General features: G+C 42.8%; 2 protein-coding genes across 5 annotated transcripts in view; one reads left to right on the top strand and one right to left on the bottom strand.

Annotated features, from left to right (window-relative positions):
• MCPH1 (microcephalin 1) overlaps positions 1-23,625 on the bottom strand; it is a 249,499-nt gene that overhangs the window by 80,289 nt on the left and 145,585 nt on the right. The gene's annotated exons all lie outside the window — the stretch shown is intronic.
• The window catches only part of ANGPT2 (angiopoietin 2), a 70,200-nt gene that overhangs the window by 18,522 nt on the left and 28,053 nt on the right, over positions 1-23,625 (top strand). The window contains exons 2-5 of one of the 4 annotated variants that reach the window (XM_065401167.1): positions 7,019-7,174; positions 10,150-10,271; positions 17,128-17,360; positions 20,255-20,382. In XM_065401167.1, coding sequence (XP_065257239.1) covers positions 7,019-7,174; positions 10,150-10,271; positions 17,128-17,360; positions 20,255-20,382 — 639 coding nt within the window. Of the gene's footprint in view, positions 1-7,018; positions 7,175-10,149; positions 10,272-17,127; positions 17,361-20,251; positions 20,383-23,625 lie in introns of all 4 variants that reach the window. The other 3 variants (XM_065401166.1, XM_065401169.1, XM_065401168.1) reach the window with 3 other exon arrangements.

The following is a 23,625-nucleotide window of genomic DNA, read 5'->3' as shown; positions in this document are numbered from 1 at the left end:
TAGCTATTTCTGGGGGAAGGGATTAATAGGCATGCTGAAAAACAGGATTAACATAAAAAGAGTGTCAGAAATGGCCTTCTCAAACTCTTACCTCCTCTGCTGAAAATATGGAGGTTTGCTATGTCTCCTACTTTCATGTCTCACCATATTTCTCAGTGTTTGTCAGAGAAAAGAAAAAGAGGGGAGAGAGCAGGGCTTTAAACAAACAATAGGAAAATGATCAACTGACATTGCAGGCCTCTTGACCACAGGGATAGGACGACTTTGTGAGGACACCTCCTCTTACTGCTATCCTTACAATGGACTGCTAAGTGTTAAGCCAAATCTACACTTAAAATTTTTGCTGGTATAGTAGTTAGAGGAGTGATTTTTTTTTTTACACAACATTTCTATAATGGCAAAAGCCCTATTCTAGATGCAGTTATACCACCCAAAAAGTGCTTTTGATGGTATAGTTTATTTCCTTTGGGGATCCAGTATAAGCTATATTGGGAGAGTTTGCTGGTATAGCTGTACTGGCAAACCTACTGTGCTACAGACTAGTCCTAAGTCTATTCTGTTAGGTTTCCTATTGTCACCTTATGGGCATGAAACGGTTTTTAGTTTCTCGGAAAACCTCTGCTATGCTCAAAAAATTCTCCTCTCTACATCCCTGCAACAAACTGAGGTAAGCGGCTTAGGCGCCTTTTCTTGTTTTTTTCCCCTCAGACCTCTCTTCTCTGAGTTTACTCCTCAGATATTTCTTCACATGTGAGTCAGCAGTTCAGGCTTTCCTCTTCTGCCATCCAATGAAAGTACCAAACTTAATGAATTCTTCGGCTCTATTTTTCACTTAGGAGGCTGGGTGCAGTACATTTCTCCTCTCTTTAGCTCTTTATTGTCAACTTTTCCTTCTGTCTGTTGGGTATGCACTTCCCCAGACGGCTGAAATCTCTCAATGACCTACTTGCTACAGCTTTCTCTTCTTAACTGCATCCCCTTTATTGCAGAATCTGGGAGATCTCTTTGAGAGCCTGAATGGTCCTTTTAGTGCAGACGACCCAACCTCAGATAGTCTCATATTCTATTGATGGCTAAGGCTATGTCTACACTACGGACCTTACAGCGGTACAGCTATACTGCTACAGCTGTGCCACTGTAAGTTCTCACCAGTAGCCGCTCTTTGCTGGCAGGAGAGAGCTCTCCTGCCAGCATAATTAAACCACCCCAATGAGCGGCATTAGCTATGTCGGCAGGAGAGCCTCTCCACACCAGCATTTTTGTCGGTGAAACTTATGTCGGTCAGGAGTATGTTTTTTCACACCCCTGACTGGCAAACATTTTACTGACAAAAGTGGTAGTATAGACAAAGCCTAAAGGTATGTCTACACTACCCGCTGGATCGGCAGGCAGTGATCGACCAGCGGGGGTCGATTTATCACGTCTAGTCTAGATGCGATAAATCGATCCCTGAGTGCTCTCCCATCGAATCCTGTACTCCAAGGCCGTGAGAGGTGCAGGCGGAGTCGACAGGGGAGCAGCAGCAGTCAACTCACAGCGGTGAAGATGCCACGGTAAGTCGATCCAAGTATGTCCACTTCAGCTACGCTATTCACGTAACTGAAGTTGCGTAATTTAGATTGATCCTCCACCCAGTGTAGACCAGGCCTAAGGCTACACTGAGGATTTCACAGAAATTGTGTACCATTTCACCAATAGAAATGCAGCTCCAACAAGGTTAACAGTGGTAGAGGCACGAGTGTAGTTCAGCTGCAGGCATTTTTACCATCGTTGCTAGTACCAGAGGAGCTGTGCCAGTGCTAAAGTATCTGTGGGAGATTTCCCTAAAATCCTCAGTGTAGTCAGGGATTATAATCACAACGCATGCACAGTAGTTTCAGAATGCTATAAGGAAATAAGCAAGCAGTTAATAGTAATTGCTGTGGGTTCTCTTCTCTCCTCCCATCTCATCCTGCTGAGAGGTAATTTGTATTACATTTGTGTTTTCTGGACTGAAAACTAAATAAAAGATCATGCTCATTTCAATAGCAGATATCAGTTACTTCAACCAATTTGTTAACATCATGCTTTAATCATAGTTACCATAATAACTTATTTCCACCTATTATTATTTTCACTCCCTCCTTAGAGGTACTAACATCTTAAAACTAGATGTTAAAATACAAATGTTGTTAACTGTGTTATAAATTAGATTAATACCCGTAATTAATAATGTTATATTAATAAAAATGAGAAGCTTAATTTACATTCACTAATTGTATTCTGATGATACTTTACATCCATCTTTCTTAGGTTCCACAATAAATGAGCTAATCTGTTTCCCTTTTGTTTTAGTTTTTAGTCAATTTCATCATCAAGTCCTCCTATTATGGCAAGGCTTCATTAGTTGGATTACAAGGGTGTGTTAGGGACTCATGGTTCATGGCACATGTCTCTCATTTCTAGGGCACAGACGTGGCTGTTAGCAGGATGAGCCTACTTTGATTAAAAAGTTTGATTGTTCACTCCAGCCAGGGATCTTTGAGACCGAGATCTGCATCATGTACTATTTGCTTATTTGTGCCATTCATGGGGGTTGGCACTTGGCAAAGTAGGGATTTTAATGTGTGTATTATTAAAACAATAATTGCTGCCAAGGACATGAATGTTTAGTAGTTTAGATAAACCATTTAGCATTCAAGAAAACAAAACCAAAATCTCATTTATAATTTTAAATGGATTAAGTACAAATTAAAATGTCTCCAGAAAGCGCAAATCATTTGTTAGTCTATTAGCAAAGTTGTTCTGTAAGATGAACACAAACTAAACAATATGGATCACAAAGATTCTTCATTTAGCTAAGAATTGGAATTGGCAAGTCAATTCTTTCTGCAAGTGATTAATAATATACTCAAACCAGCAGCTGAAAGATAATTTTCTATTAACAGATACTACATGTTTTTCTTTCCCTCACCAATTTCAAGCTTGCTGTTTGTTTAAAAAAAATCTTGGCTATAATAACGATGTTTTAGAATGTGTTCCAATATGACTGATCTGCCCTCATTCTTTTGGCAACTTAAGTTAAATATTTCTGTCAAATTTTATAATTTAATATGATCTGAAGTAATAAGGGATGACAGTACAGATTTTACATCTAAATAAAGTGCTTTATGTGTGTCTCTACAAAAGTTTTATTCTGGTTGTACTAAAAGCCTTAACTATGAAATAAATTAATTTTTAAAGTATTTTTTGAACTCTTTCTAAAAGCTTTGGGATCGAAACCTGTGTTAAAAGGGTTACTTTTCTGTGAATTCACTCAGGGTTACTTTCTTTAATTAGGTGTCATTAACATGTATTTAACATATGTTTTTTACACAAAAATTTCATCCAGTACCAACTTCCATGATAAAAAAAAACCTTGGAAAATATCACTACATAGTGCAGTTAGAATATTGTCATATTGTGCCTTCTTTCAAATTCTATCAGAAATCTACCACCTTTCCCCAATCCTTCAAAACAAAACCTTAGAAGTCTATTTATTATGTGGTTCTGTGAGTTATGCTTCTTTTTAAGGTTGAATTGAATTTTGCATTTAAAAAACAGGAATGTAACCACTTTACTATGTATGACAAATACTGTGTATTCTCTCCAAAATTACAGCACTTTCGAGTACACAGATTTTCTGGGAATTTACAGGTAAATCAGTTTCTGAATAAAAATAAATATAAAAAACAGGTCATTTAAAAAATGTCACAGCTGGAGTTTGACCATTTCCCCCCTAAAAATCTTAATGTAATAACAGAGACACGGAATTCTCATAAAGTTAACACTCACTGAAGTCTCATGTATTGACTATGGTTAGAGACTTTTTCTCTTACAAGCAGCAGTAAAAAGAGAAAAGGGGGTTTGTGCGCTATATTTAACCCCATAAAGATGTTGGGTTTTGAGAGAGATGCTCAATTCTAATTCCAAAGCACTGGGAAAACACGTGGCCCTTCAGCAAACAGGGGTTTCTTTCTTTTTTTCTTACTTCTTCTGAAAGGCCTCTATGCTTTATAAGCCTGTGAAGCTTCAGAAATTCTGAAATGCAATTCGGAGATGCCAGCTTCCTTTTCTTTCTTTAACAGGATTCATCATAGAGACCAAAACCTCTCAGATCCTCAGGGAGAAAGTTTTTATTTATTTATTTTACTCATATAAGCTCTAAAACCCTGAGATTTTGAAAGAATACCTTTTTTTTTTTTTAACTCACATAGTACTGAAATCCATAAAATGATTTTAAAGAGTCCATTTTAACCCTTCATCTCAGACTCTGTGGATTTGGTTTTGTGAATGGTTTTGAATTAAACAAGATATAGACAAAGCCTGGCAGCTTCAGACTATTAAGAATGAACCTTTCAAAATGTGTTGGATTCTAAAAGGAATCTCATTGATTCCTTAGGGTGACAAATATAGTTGTACTTTTAACCCAGCAACTCTAAACTTACAATGTTAAGATGAACAAGGGGCTGGACCAAAGAAAAATGTCTTAATATTTCATATTCCTGGAACTTGGTATCCCAGGTTCTCTTTTAAATGCAGATTTTCACCCTTGAAGTTCACTTGAATACCATAGGGTTTGAACTCCCCCTTTCCCCTCCTCCCCCCGCCCCGGTGATGCATGTTGCCTTAAATAATAGTTCATTAATAGCTTACATTATCAAAGTTCCAAATGTTTTCTTTACATCCAAATCATTGAACAGACTTTCAGCCCTAGAAATGGATACTTAAAAATTCAACAAATACTTGCTCAGAGAAAAAGAATAGTTTGTTTCACTTGTGTTCATGCCCCTTTCTGTGAATATTCTAGTGAACTAAGCAGGGTGGATTTGATTTAAATCAAATTGATTTAAATCACTAGTCAGGAAGACTCGATTTAATCATGGATTTCTACATAAAAGTGCATTCTGGAATATGCTGCTCAAACAGTTTCACTTTTGTTTCTACAGCCTGTCCCTCCCTTCTCACATTTATCTCCAGACTTCTTCTCCTTGTCCAGATCTATTCCGCCCCCACCAATCTTCTATTCATTGAACTTTTTGAAACTTTGCCCCTTTAAAGAGAGGTAAGGGATTGACTCTGTGTACACAAATTTGCAGAGGGACAATAGGGTTGAGGTCTTATTTCTCACCTCTATATATTTATTTATTTAAAACACTTCTTACTGTTAACAAGCATTTTATCTCTGGAGAGACAAATCCACAGTTTGAGAACTGCAATACTAAGCATCTCTGATGGTATTTTCTAGACTGAGCACTGAGTCCCATTGGGTAGATAGAAAGATTAACCTATATAATCTATACAGAAGCCCCTGGAACCCCATAAAATTGGGTCCCTAATCCATGAACTATTGGAACTCATTTACAAAACTTTTCTTAAACATTACATGAATATATTGTCTCATACTATAGAATTTGAATGTATAATCCCCATTCCATGATGAGATATCTTTGAGTTACAATGTATCTTAATTAAAACGATCTTTAGATAGGTTTTTCCCTCAAAAAGCATTATCAAAAAATCCGATTTAAATAAAAAAAATCTGATTTTTTTGATTTTCTTGAAAAAAATCATTGATTTTTATCCACCCTGGACCTAAGGCCCTGTTTTAGCATGTGCCTAACTTTGAACACGTGAATAATTCCATTGACATCAATGAGACTACCCACACGTTTAAGCATCTTGCCAAATCAGGTTCCAATTTACCAATAGAAATTTTTGCCAAAAGAACAACTTCTAATGATTATAGAAAACAGTCAAAGAAAGTGGATTTTGAATGCGCCTTCATTGATGTTTTTACTAGAAAGCTGATCTAAATGACTCATCCCCATTCAGGAAATAAATATGCCATGTGACCTATATCTCCAGTCAAAAGAGCAAACCAAGTATGAGCAAACTACAAACCAGGAATTATTTGCAGAAATTATGCAGAGAATAATTCTGAATACATTTGAGAAAAATCAAACTGCTGTCAGACAATTCAGAGAGACTGAAAGACGCTATCAAATTATTTGAAACCTTACCTGTCCTCTAACTAGTTCTTTGCGAGCATCTGCATGCTCTATTTGGTATAAGGACTACAAAAAATAAATAAATGTCTATTTGGTCATTGGAGTGATTTTAGAATTAAATAATTTCAGCAGCTTTTATTTTTGCATCCCTAGACATGTGGTGTTTATAGTAACCAAAATGGCTCACCCTAGGATTCATCTGTTTGAAAGGCTCTTGAATAATATACACACACAAATAAATAAATAATCAGACTTCATCTCTGATCTTTAACATGTAATCATGCAGCTAAAAAATGCTCTTCAAAATATTTCTGAAGTCTTGAAACAGGAAGGTGACTAAACTCTTAGGCCTTTGTCTTCTAAAATTTTCCATGATTACTAACACTGGTGCAGCTCCTCTGGTGGTAACAATGGTGGGAGTGCTAGTATAGACAAGGTTCAAAGTGGCTGCCAGCATTTTAACCTCTGTTATTTCTAAACCTGCCCAGAATAGGTCTACACAATAGTGGTTAACTGTGGTGGCCACAAGTTTCTTAACTCAGCATGCACTCCTGCCATTGCTCCCTGTGGTGGAGCTAAATCCATGTTAGCAACTAAGGCCTGGGCTACACTAGCGGAGGGGGAGGGGAGGTTCGAACTAAGATACGCAACTTCAGCTCGACTTACCTGGCCATCCTCACGATGGCGAGTCAACTTCCGCGGCTCCCCCGTCAACTCCGCTTACTCCTCCCGAGGTGGAGTACGGGCGTCGATTCAGGGATCGATTTATCGCGTCTAGATGAGACGCGATAAATCAATCCCTGATACATCGAACACTACCCGCCGATCTGGCGGGTAGTATAGACGTACCCTAAGGGAAATTTTTCACAAAACAGACTGATAGACAAGGCCTAAGAGGAGATTGATTTAGCAACCTAGTCTGCATGTTGACTGTACTCTTAAACAAAAATGTAAAGAAAGCCATTATCTTCTTTCTTTTCCCCATATAGCTTGAGAATTACATCCAAGACAATATGAAGAAAGAAATGGTAGAGATCCAGCAAAATGCAGTGCAGAATCAGACTGCAGTAATGATTGAAATAGGCACAAACCTACTGAATCAAACAGCTGAACAGACCCGCAAGTTGACAGATGTTGAAGCTCAAGTAAGTAATAAATTTCAGATTCTCATTTACTTTAGTGGGCTTTGGAGCAACCCATACAAGGGATTGTCATAATAGGGAAATTTTAAAATGTTAGCTACATATTTCTTTAATAAATAATACACTTAAAACCTCCAAGATATGCCCCAGCCTAAACTGAGTAATCATATGATCTGCTGTAACCCATACTACCTCCCCTTCCTGATTATTCACCTCCCATTTGTCAGGTCACAGCTAAACTGGGTTTTATCTCTTTGGGACAGGGACCATGCTTCTGATCTGTTAAATGACTTTGTATGCTTCAGAGTACTGTAAAAATAAAAATGATTCTTATTTCTGTACTTTATTTTATCTTTTCCTAATCAATAAGTGTTCTCCATGATAGCTTATTCTCTCCTTGGGAATACTGCTGTGAGAGCATAATGAATCTAGGATAATCACAGTCATCTCCACTATAAGACACTAATGTCATAAGTACATATTTATGATTTCACTGTTGGATGAATCATAAGAAGATTAAATGAGTGGAAGAAAGGCTGAGGAATTAGAGGAAGCTACTGGAAAAAGTAAATGGCAATTTTTTTTCTAGTTGACTTCAGTGTAAAAGTCCCACTTCAAGTGTAGGTCTTTAAAAGAAACTGAGAAGTTCCCATACTGTAAGTGGAAAAACTTTTCAGAATTCCAGCACTGGTTTAAAGCTCAAGACAATTGTATCCACAAGTATGGTCACTACTGAATAACCACATACCTTCTTTTATCTTATTGCTATAGTTAAAAAAAACAATTTAACAATTATTACCACACAATAAGTGATGCACATTTTTCAAAGTGAATGAATTTAAAGGTGTATCATTAATTATTGCTCTAATTGAAAAGCATTTGTTCTGCTAGCAGACAAATCATCAAAAACTGATTTTTTCTAAACGTCTCAGCAAACAGTTCTAAATTGTAGAGTAAGATATATAAGGATAAATCCTGGATTGAAGTAAAATGGCATTGTGTATTTTGTAAATTCTGTTAACATGGTAAGCAAATTCAGATATGTATTTCTATAGCAGATATTTAAAATATTTAGCATTTATATTATACTTCATATGTTCAAAGTACTGTGCAAATATTAACTAATAAATATTTACAGCACATACTGCTATTTATAGATATTATCTGGTTATTTGGAAGAGGTAATTTGTCAGCTACAATATATATTTGTTTGAGTCTGTATGGTAAACTGATGGCTCCGGTCAGAAGCAAGTTAAATACATCTTAATGGCTTTATCACTAAGGACCACCATTTTTCAAGGATCCCCATGTTTTTTCATTTGCTGAGAAAATATTTATATCCACTCACAATAAAGTCTTTACAGAAATTACCCAACTAGGAAAAAGACTGTCACTGCAACTTTCTTTCTCTGAAATTACTGTTGAGTAGGTTAAAAGCGTAATTAATAACAGAAGGAGATTAACCAAACAATTGCTCTCTCAAGGACACTCATTCTTTGGCAATAATTCTCAATTACACTTAAGTGTGAAATCATGTCCTGAATGACTATTTAACATGAAGGATGTGAGTAATCAATTCTTCCTGTCAACTAAAGCCAAATTCTGATGAACTAAAAAAAGCTATTCTAAAACAGAAAACTGACATTGTCTAGAGAACACACATAAGAATGTAACGCAACAAAGCAAAACTGATCTTCCACGCCATATCACAATACTATTGTTTTTTTCAGTGGTAGATGTAATTCTGAATAAAAAGGAACTTGGATAAGAAAATGGTTTACTAAAACTGAAACCATGGAATGAGTCTATTAAAAATTTGGTCACATGGTAAACTGTTCAATCCAAATGATGTTTTTCACTTCTAGACACCTGTGACATTCTGGTCCCACTGAAGTCAAAGGCAATATTCCCAAGGACTTCAGCATGGCCAGGATATGGCCACCCATATTAAAAGAAAATGCTTTATATATTCACACCAGAATGGGAAAAATCTTACATAGGAAATTATTCTTTAAAGAACAAATACAATAAATACTCCTGAGGGAATTCTGCCCCCCCAAATTTAAAATTCTGCACCTAAAAATTCTTCAGGGATCTAGGTGAAGGTGGTTGGGGCTCCGCGGGGGGGTCTGGGTGTGGGGTCCAAGTGCTGGAGGAGTGGGGCTTGATGGGGTGGAGGTCCAGGTGCAGCTGGTTGGGGATCAGTGGGGTGGGGGGCTCGGAGGGGTCCAGGAGTAGCAGGGTAGGGTTTGTCAGGGTTTGTCAGGGTGAGGGTTTGATGGGCCTGTTTAGCGGGGGAGCACGGCCGGTACTAGGACCAAGGAGGCGGCGTTCAGCTGCAGAGCCAGCGGCAGAATGGGGGGGGGGGGAATAGGCGCATGTAGCCCCTGTGCCCCCCCCCATGCCTCGCCTCTGTTTGGAGGGGGGCAACCCCCCCCCAAAGTGCACCCATGGTCGCCTCCCGCCCTCCCCCCCACGCAAACTGCTTTCTTCAGGGAAACACAGGAAATCTGTGGGGGAGAGGTGCGTTTTCTGCAGGCATGCAGTCACTCAGAATCCCCCCAACGGTAAATACATTTCAAATACTGATTCTCATCTACCTCATTAGAAAGCTAATGGACAAAGTAATTTTGAAACACTGAATCACAAATGTGGTTTATTAAACCACCACTGAAACATTCCTCAGGATAAAGATAAGTGGAAATATAAATTATGATGCATTTGTTTAATGGTCGAACAAAAAACTACAGTAATTCTGAGCATTTTCCATTATAATCCTAATTAATGTATTTATGCCCAAATCAGTATATATATGCATGCACACGTACATCTTTCAGATTATATGACAAAAAATACATATTTTTATTTTATTTTCTACATGCGATAACTACTGACCCTAGAACAGGATTAAATTATAACTAGACAAAAAAAAACTTAACTTGGGTTTTCAAAGTTGCTTTTTTATTTATTTAATTTAGGTATTAAATCAGACAACAAGACTTGAACTTCAGCTTCTGGAACATTCTCTTTCAACCAACAAATTAGAAAGGCAGATTTCAGATCAAACCAATGAAATAACTAAGTTGCAAGAAAAAAACAGGTAAGATAGCTTTTCCTCTCCAGCGCGCTAAATTGTCCTTTTAATATTTTTTTTCTGCATGAAAACATTTCTCTTCCAAAATGATACCTCAGTGGTCGTGCCCAACTTAGAGAACCTTTACTCAATTAAGAAATAATAAGGGGAAATCCTTTGTTTTGGTAAGCATAAAATAATAAAGCTGGAATGAGATGAGCAGAGAAAAACAACCCACTGGAACCTCTGTATTCTCTAATTTATACAAATTGTCATTGGTGGTATTATTGCCTAAATTAAGTCTCAAGCTAACTATTCTACCACTTTTCTACTGAAATAGTAATTTTTAGAAAACATCTACTAAAACATTCTCAAAAGAAAAATGATGTAAAAACTGAAATTTCCAGAACCCTCTAATTTTATAAATGATTCGCTTTGTTCGTGAATTCTTGCTCCTCAAAGCGTAAATGTATTATTGTAAATACAAACCCTCACTTTTGTATTGCCTTGTCTACAACTATTAGTATTAGCTACACATTCTATTATGCAATGTTAAAAATTAATGTTGGATAACTGATTTGTTTCAGCAGTGTTTTCCGCTCTGTGCACTACAAAAGTGTTCTTAAATACAACATTTTTAGTTTGATGGTTATGTTTTCCCGTGATCAATAAAGGAAATACCATTGTGTGCAATGAAGCCATAAATGTGCAGAAGCTCAGACATCTTCTTTAGGACTAAAATAAAAGCACTACCAGAACTAACATAAAAACAGACCAGGACACACCAACTGAAAGTGGCACCTGACCCTGCCAGAACAACAGATGCAAAATCTGCAGCTATACCTCTGGTCAGCAACCTACGGCACGCGAGCCGATTCTGAGTGGCACGCTGCTGCCCACTGAGAGGAGGAGGAGGGGCCGCAATGCACCACGCTGTGGGAAGAAACGGGGGAGGGGGAAGCTTGGCTGCCGCAGGATCAAGTTTCTGCCTCCTGCCCCCGCAGGGGAGAGCGGTGGGGAGGGGGTCCCGGCCCCCCGCCCCACTCAGCCGCCCCGCCCACCGCTCTCCCCTGCGGGGGCAGGAGGCAGAAGCTTGGTCCTGCAGCAGCCAAGCGTCCCTCTTCCCCCCGCTTCTTCGCACAACGTGGTGCATTCCGGCCCCTCCTCCTCCCCCTCCCAGAGGAGCAGAGCCGAGCGCAGCATGCTGGCTGCTCCGTAGAGCAGGCAGAGAGAGGTAGGGACGGGCCTGGGGGAAGGGGGTGGAACAGGGCATATCCCTCCCAGCCCCCTGCCCTGAGCCGCTCAGGGCAGGGGGCTGGGAGCACCCCCACGATCCGAGCACCCCAGCCCTCTGCCCTGACCCACGATCCGAGCACCCCAGCCCTCTGCCCTGACCCCCTCCACACACACTCAGCCCTCTGCCCTGCACCCCCCCACACACCCCAGCCCTCTGCCCTGAACCCCCCCACCCCAACACACACCCAGCCTTCTGCCCTGCACCTCCACACCCCAACACACACCCATCCCTCTGCCCTGCACCCCCACAGCCCCATCCCTCTGCCCTGCACCCCCCCATCCCTCTGCCCTGACCTCGAGTTGCCCCCAACACCCAGCCTTCTGCCCTGCATCTCCACACACACCCCAGCCCTCTGCCCTGAACCCCCCCCCAACACCCATCCTTCTGCCCTGCACCTCCACACACACCCCAGCCCTCTGCCCTGAACCCCCCCACACACCCAGTCTTGTGCCCTGCACCTCCACACATCCCAGCCCTCTGCCCTGACCTCGAGTCCCCCCCCACACCCCAGCCCTCTGCCCTGAACTCGAGTCCTCCCCCACACCCAGGCCTCTGCCCTGAACCGCCCCCCACCCAGCCTTGTGCCCTGCACCTCCACACACACCCCAGCCCTTTGCCCTGACCTCGAGTCCCCCCCCACACCCAGCCCTCTGCCCTGAACCCCCCCCACACCCAGCCTTGTGCCCTGCACCTCCACACACACCCCAGCCCTCTGCCCTGACCTCAAGTCCCCCCCAACACCCAGCCCTCTGCCCTGAACCCCCCCACACCCAGCCTTCTGCCCTGACCTCGAGTCCCCCCCCAACACCCAGCCCTCTGCCCTGAACCCCCCACCCCCCACCCAGCGGGCTGAGCAGACTGGCGGCGTAAGATCAGCATTTTAATTTAATTTTAAATGAAGCTTCTTAAACATTTTGAAAACCTTGTTTACTTTACATACAACAATAGTTTAGTTATATAATATACACTTAGAGAGAGACCCCTTCTAAAAAAACGTTAAAATGTATTACCGGCACGCGAAACCTTAAATTAAAGTGAATAAATGAAGACTCGGCACACCACTTCTGAAAGGTTGCCTACCCCTGCTCTACTGCTACAATGATCAATACCCCCACAACACAGCCTTTCACAATCCAGGGGTCGTACACATGCCTATTATATGTGGTATATCTAAGGTGACCAGATCAGCGCTATAAAATATTGGGACGCAAGGGGGGAAGCAAAAAAAAGGGGGGGCCGGAGCAAAAAAAAAAAAAAAAAAAAAAAGGCGTTTCAAAGGGGCCGGGGGCATTAGCAGGCCCTGGCCACGCGCGCTGCCCTCCTCGCGGAGCCTCCCGCCCCCTGGCCCGCCACGGGCATATGCGGCGCGCGGTGGGTCCGGGCGGGGGCAGCGCGGAGCGGGTAGGGGCCGGGTGGGTGGCGCGGGCCGAATCCCCGCTGCTGCCGGGGAGCCCCGCGCCTCTCCCTCCCACTTGCGGCTGCAGCTCCTTCCCGGCGGGACGCGCCTCCCGCCGCCCCGGCCACATGCGGCGCACATCCCCCGCGCCTAGTCTCCCTCCCACTGGGAAGGAGCCGCTGGACGCGCGCCGCATGTGCCCGGGGCAGGCCGGGGGGGCGCGTCCCGCCGGGAAGGAGCCGCAGCCGCGAGCGGGAGGGAGAGACACAGGGCTCCCCGGCAGCAGCGGGGATTCGGCTCACGCCCCCGCGCCGCCCACCCGGCCCCTGCCCGCTCCGCGCTGCCCCGCCCGGACCCACCGCGCTGCCCCGCGGGCTGCAGGGCTGGAGCAGCCTCCAGGCTGCGCTCCCGGCCCCTGTGTGCAGCGGACCGGGCAGGAGCCCCTGGCACGGCGGGGAGCTCAGAGCTGAGCGCCCCCATCTCCCTCCTTCCCTTGCCAGCCTCCCTTTGCCCGCCCGCCCGGTGCCTGGGTGCCGGAGCTGACTCACCAGCGCCAGGATCCAAGCACCACCGCCACCCCTCCCTCCAGGCTTGCGCCGCCATGCAGCTGCAAGCCTCGGAGGGAGGAGGAATGCTGCATGGTTGGGGAAGAGGCGGGGCCAGGGCGGGGATTTGGGGAGGGAGCCAATGGGGGAAGGAGGGGGTGGACCCAGGGTGGGGGGGGGGCACGAGCGCCAGAGCAGAGGGCAAAATTTCTTGTTTGTCCAGCGTCCCGACCAAATATTGGTCGGGACGCAGGACAAAGAAGCAAATATCGGGACAGTCCCGATAAAATCGGGACATCTGGTCACCCTAGGTATACCTCATCCAGTGCACTAAATGCCCCAGCGACTATGGGTGAAACCAGATAATTGCTAAGCCCTCGAATGAACTCACATAGGTAAAAGACAAAAGCACCATATCACCTACTGGTGAACATTTTCACAAAGCAATCACTCTATATCTGACCTCTCAGTCCTCATCCTCAAAGGAACCCTGTACAACACCTTCACAAGACGAGCCAGGGAGCTTAAATTCATAACTTTGCTAGTTACCAAAAATCATGGTCTTAATAAAGACACTGGATTTATGGCTTATTACAACAATCTGTAACCCACTTTTTGTCCTATAATTACAGTGGTGTAAATGGACACTTCACCTTCAATGGTCCCTTAGAATACGTGCCAACTACTCATGCTAAACTATATGTTCGACCTTCTATTTAGCTATGACACTGAGTATCTTTCCCAGACCTCAGGAAGAGCTCTGTGTAGCTCAAAACCTTGTCTCTCTTACCAACAGAAGTTGGTCCAATAAAAGATATTACCTCACCCACCTGGTCTCCCTAATATCCTGGGACTGACAACACTTCAACACTGCATATAAAAACATTGTCACACACACCCAATCTATTGCCTGCTCACTTTCTGTCATACCTCTCTCTCTGCCTCTCTGAAAGTTATTTAGAAAGGAGTTGAAATGGGCTCAGCAATGCATTTTAATGCCATTGTTTTGCAAGAGAAATGTTGCATTTAAAGAGGAAACCAAACAACTATCATGTCATGACAGTTCTCATAATGAATACACAGGATCCTTTGTTAGAATGATATATTACTTTAGAGACATGGTAGCCAACAACTAATGAATGGACTGGCACACTTGTTTGGATAAAAAGGCCACAGCTTTATTCAATCCAATACATATAATCAGACAGGCAGAGGGCCATCTTATCAGCCTTGTTTTCTGCATGGCCTGCGGAGCCTATTGGCCCAGCAGGGCCCTAAAGCATCAGCTCTGAGCTCACTGCAGGGCCAGGACACACAAGCTTGGCTGCACCTTCTCCCCACCAGCCAGCGTAAATATAAAGGGCACAGCCAAGTAAAGATGTCTAGGTTTAAAAGAACTTAACCTATGTCAGACAGGAAACCACATCTGGGTTAAACAGTCTTTGGGAAGTCACAGGTGATATCTTTATGTGAAAAGAGGTTGTTCTTGTTGACTTAAGGTAAATTTTTCAAAAGTGCCTAAGTGACTTAAACTCCTAAGTCTCATCATCAAAAATGACTAGACATTTAGCAGCCTAAGTCCCACTGACTTGCAGTGAGATATAGGGATGGTCTACACTGGGAATTTACAGCAACATAGCTGTATCTCTCAGGGGTCTGAAAAATCCACACACCTGAGAGATGCAGCTATGCCAAACTAAACCTTGATATAGACAGCACTAGTGCTGCTGTAGCAGTTTAAGTGTAGACATACCATGTTTTGTTTACCATGCTTAATTTACATGAGAGACAGGGAGAGGCGAATATGCACTATGGGTCTGACAGAAAACCTGCATGCTAACTCTGCTTTGAAGGCCGGGGTCCTGTTCTCGAAGGGCACTGTGACATGATGATCTTCTTCCGGTCCTCGTTAGTGATGACGATGTTTGGTCGTAGTTGGCTGTTGGTTCCAGGGATGGAGGAGTTCACGGCAACCTTCCCTACAGGTGGTGGGTTGGCTCTGATCAGGCGATCTTGGATGGCGTTGTGTCGCAGCTGCCAGGCTCTGGAATGGGGCTTGCAGCTACTTACTATCCAGCCTAACCCAATCAAACCTTGTCTCATCTCAGCTTAAAGAAAAGTTGTGTTATTGTCTGTTAGCACAGGGCTATCCAGCTGCACAGTCAAATCACTGCCAAAGATTACTGCTACCATTTCTAATCCATTATATTGGGGAGGAGATGATCCTATTCAGGCCCCAGGCTCCCAACCATTCCATTTGCTGAAAGCTAGGATTAAAATCCAGCCATTATCCCTGCCCTCTTCTATATCCAATGGTTGCCCAGCAAAGATGCCATAGCTTTTGCTTAACCAGCTTCATTCACCACATTGTCATATTAATCGTCTCTGAAGGATGTTATGAGGGGGACAAAACTAATTTCTAATATGAACAACGCATAACTGTCAAACCTCAGAAGTTTATTTTAGTTTCAAATAGTAAACAATTTGGAGACGAATCTAAAAGTAGCAATAGCAGAATACTTTAATCTACATCAAAACCATATTTTTCAATGAGAAAAAAAGTTGGACAGACATGTTTTGACATTTGTGTTTGCTGCCCTGTTATATTTGTGTATGCTCCCTGAAGACTTTATATACCAGCTATCTACAAACAAGAATCTTTATCCAATGGGAGCGAAGTAAATATTCAATTTTAAAAAGTCACTATAGTTTCTGACTACAGTTACCAGACCTGAGATCACCACATCATTACTGAAACATGTAAGAATGATCTGAATACTGTAGGTATTATTTCTTAACTTTCCAGCATTCAGTTTATCCCTTCAAAAATAAATAAATAAAATAAATAAATAACACAAAACAAAACAAAACCCAAAACTCTTATGTTTTAAATAAACACTATGAAAGATTTGACCAACATCAGAGCAAGTTACATCCTTTTAACCTTCTCCCTCTCCAATTCTGGAAAAGGTAACAAGCACACTTTCAGTAATTATATATTCATAGCTTTTCCAAATATAACAGTCAGAACTAATTTCTATTTGTTGAGGCCAAAGAAATATTTAATTAAAAAACTGGAGAGAAAATAGAAAGTTGAATAGGTTTGATCTTTAAATGGGTCACTTAATTCTAATGATAAAGGTCTCTGAGGCTAGCTTTTCCTTAAATTACTGAAGAGAAAAGTAGTATTATTCAAGGCACTTGAATAACCATAAATAATAGTTACTCTAGGTTTAAATCATTGTCATGTCTGATTCTCCTACTACCCTCAAGAGAGATTGTTTTCCTTTCAAGTCCAGAAAGGAAAATTATATTTTTCCCTTCATACTACCGAAGTATTGTGGAACACATAAGAGTTGTTATGGTGTATGAACTGGCATACTATACAATGGCCAAAAAGTCGTTCATTTATTTGACTAATAGAACAGATTATAGTTATGTAATGCATCAGACAAAGCATATGTCAACTAAATACAGTTCACGGTGTTCTGCATGACACTACGTGTATAATATTCTCTGCAGAATCCAGTTAGAAAAATCACAGTAAAAATATGTTAAGATGGAAAATAACTATAACAGGCTTAATAGTCTTCAGCTAAAAACACAGAAATGCTGAATTGACCCTAATAATATTCTTTTTATTAGCTTTCTAGAAAAAAAAGTCCTTGATATGGAAGACAAGCACACACTTCAGCTACAATCAATCAAAGATGAAAAAGATCAACTTCAAGTACTAGTATCCAGACAAAATTCTATAATAGAAGAACTAGAGAAACAGTTAGTCACTGCTACGGTAAACAATTCAGTTATGCAAAAACAGCAACATGATCTGATGGAGACGGTTCACAACTTGCTTACTATGATAGCTACACCAAACTGTAAGTGAAGTATAAACACTATTATATCAGCTGAATAGCACTCACTAACTTTGTGTATCCTTACATGTTCTATCTTCTCCCCACCTTAGCATCTCAAAAATGCATGTATGTATTGTACTGTCTTAAAGTCCTGCATCGGTGAATTGTTTGACTTGCTATACAATTTAAGACTTATCCTGAAGAGGTAAGCCCATTAGTCACAACCTTTCCCTCCCTCCCCCCTCAAAAAAACCCCTAAACCAAAACAAATATCCCATACATTTGTTTTCAACAATATTTTGCTTAGCTTCTGAGAGTTATATTGCTTTGCTTTGCCAGACCAGTTCCTAGTAGGCATCCCTGTTGAGTTTGACAAATGTCACATAGTCTCAACATGGCACAAACACATCTGGCAGCCTTGTCAAACAACCCTTGCCAAGCTGGATCCTTGCACATCCAGCTGGGCTGCCAGCAGGGTCTGTAGTTTCTCTTCCTAAGGGCAATTGTGGGCACAGGCTTTGTTGGCACCGGCAACCTCTCTATCTCCTCCTTTCAGTTCCCCAGGTTTGAGCAAGGAAGGAACAGCCAGGATAGGCAGCTGAAGATGAGGGGCTCAATATTAGCCCAAGGCTCCCTCAAGCAAGACCCCCAACCCACAGACAGCATGCATCTACACCCCTGACAACTCCACCCAGACTTCCCGACCCCTCCCCATATACCCTAGAACCCACTCACCTATGCTAACCATAGCTGGCAAGATCTGTGCGCTCCATGTCCAACCCTACCGGTACTTGGGGAAGGGTGCATTGACCAGATGCTGAAATTTATGGCTATATGCAAATTATTTCCAAGTAAGACTATAGAATCTTTGTTCTTTAGGTTGACAGGGGCTGGGAATACAGTGCAGCATGCATAGCCTCTAAATTTATGATGTCTGAAATTACCACACACACAGTTTAAAACAAGTGTTTTCAGTACAATTGAAAGTACAGTGTGGATGACTTCAGTATTCTCAATTCAGCAATCTCCACAGAACCCAAATTTGCTTATAACTATTAGCTTCCATAAATAGTTTGGGCCTACACTTTTACCTATGTAAAAAGTTGCGGCTCAAAAAGAATTTCCAGTGCACTCTAAATATTTATTGTTAAATTAAAATTAAACTGTTTAAGAGTATTTTTCTTTTATTATTGAAAGCAAAAGAGTTAAAAAAATCTAACCTTATTTTTCACATTTTACACTGTTTCTCTATCTAAGCTGACTGCAATATAGAAAGTAATGAAAACAGTCTAGTTTAGTTGATTTGTAGTAATTTCTCTGCATTTCTCAAGCACTAGGCACAATGCTTCAAAGTCTGATTGCAAATACAAGCAATTAATTTTTAAAGAAGAAAAACATTTTTCAAAAAACAATCTTGAAGACATATCTACAATTGTCAATTTTTTAAAGAAACCAAACCCCAAACTTTAGCCCTATAGCACCTGATAGTATCTCACTGAATACCATTCCTGAAGCTGTGCACATTCCTGCTGATGTTATCTATTATGCTAGTGAACAAATAAGTAAACAAGTCAAAGTCATGTTGGCTACAGAACCATGAAACCTGGAGCGGAAAAAATAACGACTGCCAACAAGACAAAATCAACAGGGAAAGCTTCTAAGCTAGCTTACAAACAATAGAGTGTGGAAAAGCAATTATAAAGTTGAATGTGTTCTTTTATATTTGAGGTAAACGAACTATGTAAGCAGGTAAACTGATAAACAAGCTGAAAAGAATAAAAATAATGCTAGTATTATTTACACACATTTACAGGTGGCTTATCATTGTAGTGTGTGGCCACGTTCCTCTCTTTGAATCAAAAATAGGGAACATATACTCTACTGCCCCAACACAGTATCCACCCCAAAACGGTCAAATATAGATATCAACTAGTTGACTAAATGCCAGGAAATTCCAAACCCTCTATCAACAAACAAGAAGATACATTTTAGATTGCGCTTTAAAACATGGCCAGGCATAGGCACAGATGTAAAAAAAAAAAAAAAAAAAAAAAAAATACATCAACAAATTCCAGAACTGAGGAACCCTCACTGAGAATGCCCTGAGCTTCACCCTTGAACACACAGAAGCAGTCATGCTGAGTGCAGAGACTGTATGTTGCACACTAGCTGAAACTTCTGACTGGCAGTTATGGGTAACCCCAGATATATGTATACTATGGAGAGATCCATCTCTGCAAGCAAAGGACATACTGCTGTACTGGCTAAGAGGCTAAGTTTTTGAACTCTAATTCATCAAAAAGAACATAGTTTCTGGTGTAGACCAGCTCCATTTGCCCCCAGCCTAAGATACTGTACTAACTGATTTCAGTTTAAGAAAAAGGTCGTTTATGATTCAGACATCTTGCTGACCTGAAGACATTGGCTCACTTATAAGATCACCACAAAGGCATCTTTTTTATTTACATAAGGAATAATATGAAAGGATGTACATATAGTTGTACAGATATCTTTGTACATGTTAGTAATCAATTTGTAATACAGATAGCATCAAATTCTCTAATGAGAGTTGAAACTGCTAAACTGAAGGAAAAATATGCCTATGTTATTCTATTCAAGCATGCAAATAGGTATAAAGGAATTGATACTTATCAAGCAGTTATGTTTGTATCTGAATATGAAGAAGCAAAATATCACTAGCGTGTTAAGCTAATTTCCTCTGGTGCTTTCCACCAGCAGGGGCAGGGCAAAAACCTACTTCAGGACTGCAAAGTCAATATACTGTTATTTCATTACATCGTTAATTACTATTACATCATGGTAACGTTCTCTCAGAAAAGAACTTGAGCTCAGCGCTATTTGAGCTATTTATCTATTCTTATATCCCTTCAATGTGTTTATTTCATTTTTAGCAGCCAAGAACAACTTTTTGGCTAAAGAAGAACAAATCCGTTTCAAAGACTGTGCCGAAGCATTCAAATCAGGACTTACAACCAGTGGAATCTACACCTTAACAGTTCCTAATAGTGCAGAAGAAAAAAAGGTAGAGTGTTCCCCAAAGCCTGTAACTCTAATTGTGCAGTACCAAATTAACTGTTAAGGAGATAAATGTATCTAGCAAATAAGATATTTTAAATCCAAATTGGGTAACCAGTCTTTTAAAGTAATATTTTCTTCGTGTTTGCTAATGGCAGCTTATCACTCCTCCATATGGAAATTACTTCAGTTGAATTACGGTACACCTCTACCCCTATATAACGCTGTCCTCGGGAGTCAAAAAATCTTACCGCGTTATATCGAACTTGCTTTGATCCGCCAGAGTGCGCAGCCCCGCACCCCCGGAGCACTGCTTTACCGCATTATATCCGAATTCCTGTTATATCGGGTCGCGTTATATCGGGGTAGAGGTGTACTTCGTTTGAACTCTGTGGAAAAAAAAGCACTTCAAGTGAAATCTTGGCTGCACTGAAACCAATGGGAGTTTTACCATTGACTTCAGAGGGGCCAGGATTTCACCCCTCATTTCCACATGAACAGTACAGAACTAAACTAATGCTACTGATACTGTAAGGTTCTGCCTCAACATATCTATGTTACATACACAACAAAACAGCTCTGTATATGTGCAAACAGACAGTTCACATGCCACAGCATAACTGCCTGGGAAAAAGTAAAAGGTCTGGTCTACACTAACCCTTATTCTCTGGAAACAAAAACAAACAAAACCCACCCAAAAAACCGTACCCTTAACACTGTTGGGGCTACCCAGGAGGTAAAGAAATGCTAGTGTAGACAAACTACAGTAAAATCTCAGAGTTATGGACGCCTCGGGATTGGAGGTTGTCCGTAACTCCGAAATGGTCCATAACCCTGAACAAGACGTTACAGACTTCAGCCAGGGGGGACCAAGGGGGAGTTGGGGCTGCAGCCGCAGGGTTCGGGGGGGGGGGGGGGGGGTCAGGGCACAGGGCGCAGTTGGGGCTTCTGACCCTAGGGGCCCACCAGGGCTCCTGGTAGGGGGATCAGGGCTTCTGTCCCCTGGGAGCATCAGGGCTCAGGGCTTCAGCCCTGCAGCTCTGTTCTGGCTTCAACCCCACAGGGGGCACCAGGGATTGGGGCTTCAGCCCTGCAGCTCCATTCCTGGCTTCAGCTGGGTAGTGGGGGTGCTGCATATCGGGGCTTTAGTTACGGGGGGGAGCGCTGGGGCTGAAACCAGCACTCCATGTGTAGCTAAAGCTAGAGCCCCCGAACCCACCGTGGGGCTGAAACTGGGAGTGGAGCCGCGGTGATGAAGCCCTGATCCCCGACGCGCTCCCCCTCCCACACTGAAACTGGGAACAGATCCACAGGGCTGAAGCCACGAGCCCCAGCGCTCCGCCCGGTTTAAAGCCCTGGGCGCCAATGCTCCCAAGGGTCAGAAGCCCCGAGCCCCCACATCCGCCCAGAGCCCTGACTCCCACCCGCCTGCAGCTGCAGCCCCAAGGCAGTACAGTATTTGCTGTGTGTGTGCACGCGCACTGAGGCCTGATTGAGGACTTTTGGTTTCACAGGGTGTCTGGTAGACACTGGTGTGAACTCTGGTGTTCGTATCTTTGAGGTTCTACTGTACTGATGTTTTACTACCATAACTTCCACTAACTGTGATGCAACAGTTAAAATCACTGTATGTATCAGCACACAGCTGTATAGATCATTGCACGGCTAGCTGCCTCTTCAAATGTACCCGGATCGAACAGAGACAGCAGGACAGTATAAGCAACCTAAGTTCCCTGTAAGCTGCGCGGCCGCCTATTTAGCACCATTCAGGCGCTCAAGGAACCCGCCCAGGGACCTGCCGCAGCTGGGGTGCCCCTCCCCCGGCCCCCACCTAGCCCAGCCCCCAACCTGCTGCCGGAGAAGCACCCCTACCCCGGTCCCAACTCAGCCTGCGGCCTGGACTTGCCGCGGCCCAACCCTGGAGCGGCCAGGATCCAGCCGTGGCCGGGGCGGCCCTCCCCTGGCCCGGACCTGCTGGGGCTGGGGGAGGAGCGCCTATCCTGCAGTCCCAGCCCCAGAGCTCCCGCGGTGGAGAGAGGCACCTCTTCCCCCCCCAAGCCCAGGTCCTGCTGAGGGGAGACCTCTCTCCCTGCCGTAGCCCCGGAGCACCCTCCTGCACCCCAAACCCATCATCTCCGGCCCCACCCCAGAGCACATACACCCTGCACCCAACCCTCTGCCCCAGCCCTGAGCCCTTCATTCCAGGCCCCACCCCAGACCCACACCCCCAGCTAGAGCCCTCACACCCCTGCACCCCAAACCTCTGCCCCAGCCCTGAGCCCCCTCCCGCACTCCAAACCCCTCAGCCCCACCCATGAATTTTGTTATGTGCACCAATATGAAGGTGATGTGAGGGAAAAATTAGAGGGAACACTGTAGGCAACTGGAGCATTCTTGCTGTAAATACTTCCTCAATTTAGCAGCACCTGCCAGTTCACCAACAGGACTCTCCAACACAATCTTAGGACCATAAATCTTTTGCCAATAAAGGAAAGCCCAAGTAACCATTGACGCTTGTCAGTGGTTGAGGGTGGAGTGAGGCATGGGAAGGGAGGGAAGGCAGGCCTTGCAGTCTTTTTCCCTTTACACAGATCACAGTTCCCTCCAGCCCAGCCCTCTCAGATGGAGAAAGGCCTAGCAGTTAAGCCTCTTTGGCAGTCTACCTTACTCTAAGAAACTGGATGTGGGAGAGTAAATGTAAGTGGCGGCTGCAGGCAGGCAGAAGCTGCCCAACATGGGTGAACACACTCATTGGGGCTCAGCCAGTCCAGCTGTGCAGTCAGTGAGGCCTTGTCTACCTAAGAAAATTGCACTAGTTTAACTAAAAGGTATGACTTTAAACTGAGGCTATGTCTACAATACAAAAAGGTGTTTTCTTAATTCAGATTAGCTAACTCATATGAGCTAATTTGGGTTAAAATAGCAGTGAAGACATCGCCACACCCCTTAAATTTGAGCTGCTAACCTGAGTTAAAAGCTGAGTTGCCATGTCTAACCCAAATTAGCTAATGCAAGTTAAGAACACACCTTTTTGTAGTGTAGACATACTGTTAGTTAGATTGGTGCAAACCCCTGCATGGATACATTTATTTTGGTTTAAACCAGGCTTATTTCAGTTTATTTTAAATAGATTAGGAATCTGGGGTTTTGCACCAGTTTAATTTAAATCAGTTTCCAAAATCAATTTTAAATCAGTGCAACTTCCTTATCCAGACAAGGCCTGAGGGAGGGGTTCTAAAATGGTTCTACG

This window comes from Emys orbicularis, chromosome 3, assembly GCF_028017835.1.
Source record: "Emys orbicularis isolate rEmyOrb1 chromosome 3, rEmyOrb1.hap1, whole genome shotgun sequence".
In the NCBI taxonomy this organism is placed as follows: Eukaryota; Metazoa; Chordata; order Testudines; family Emydidae; genus Emys; species Emys orbicularis.
Note: the sequence above shows the minus strand (reverse complement) of the source record. Positions and strands in the feature narration are given on the sequence as shown.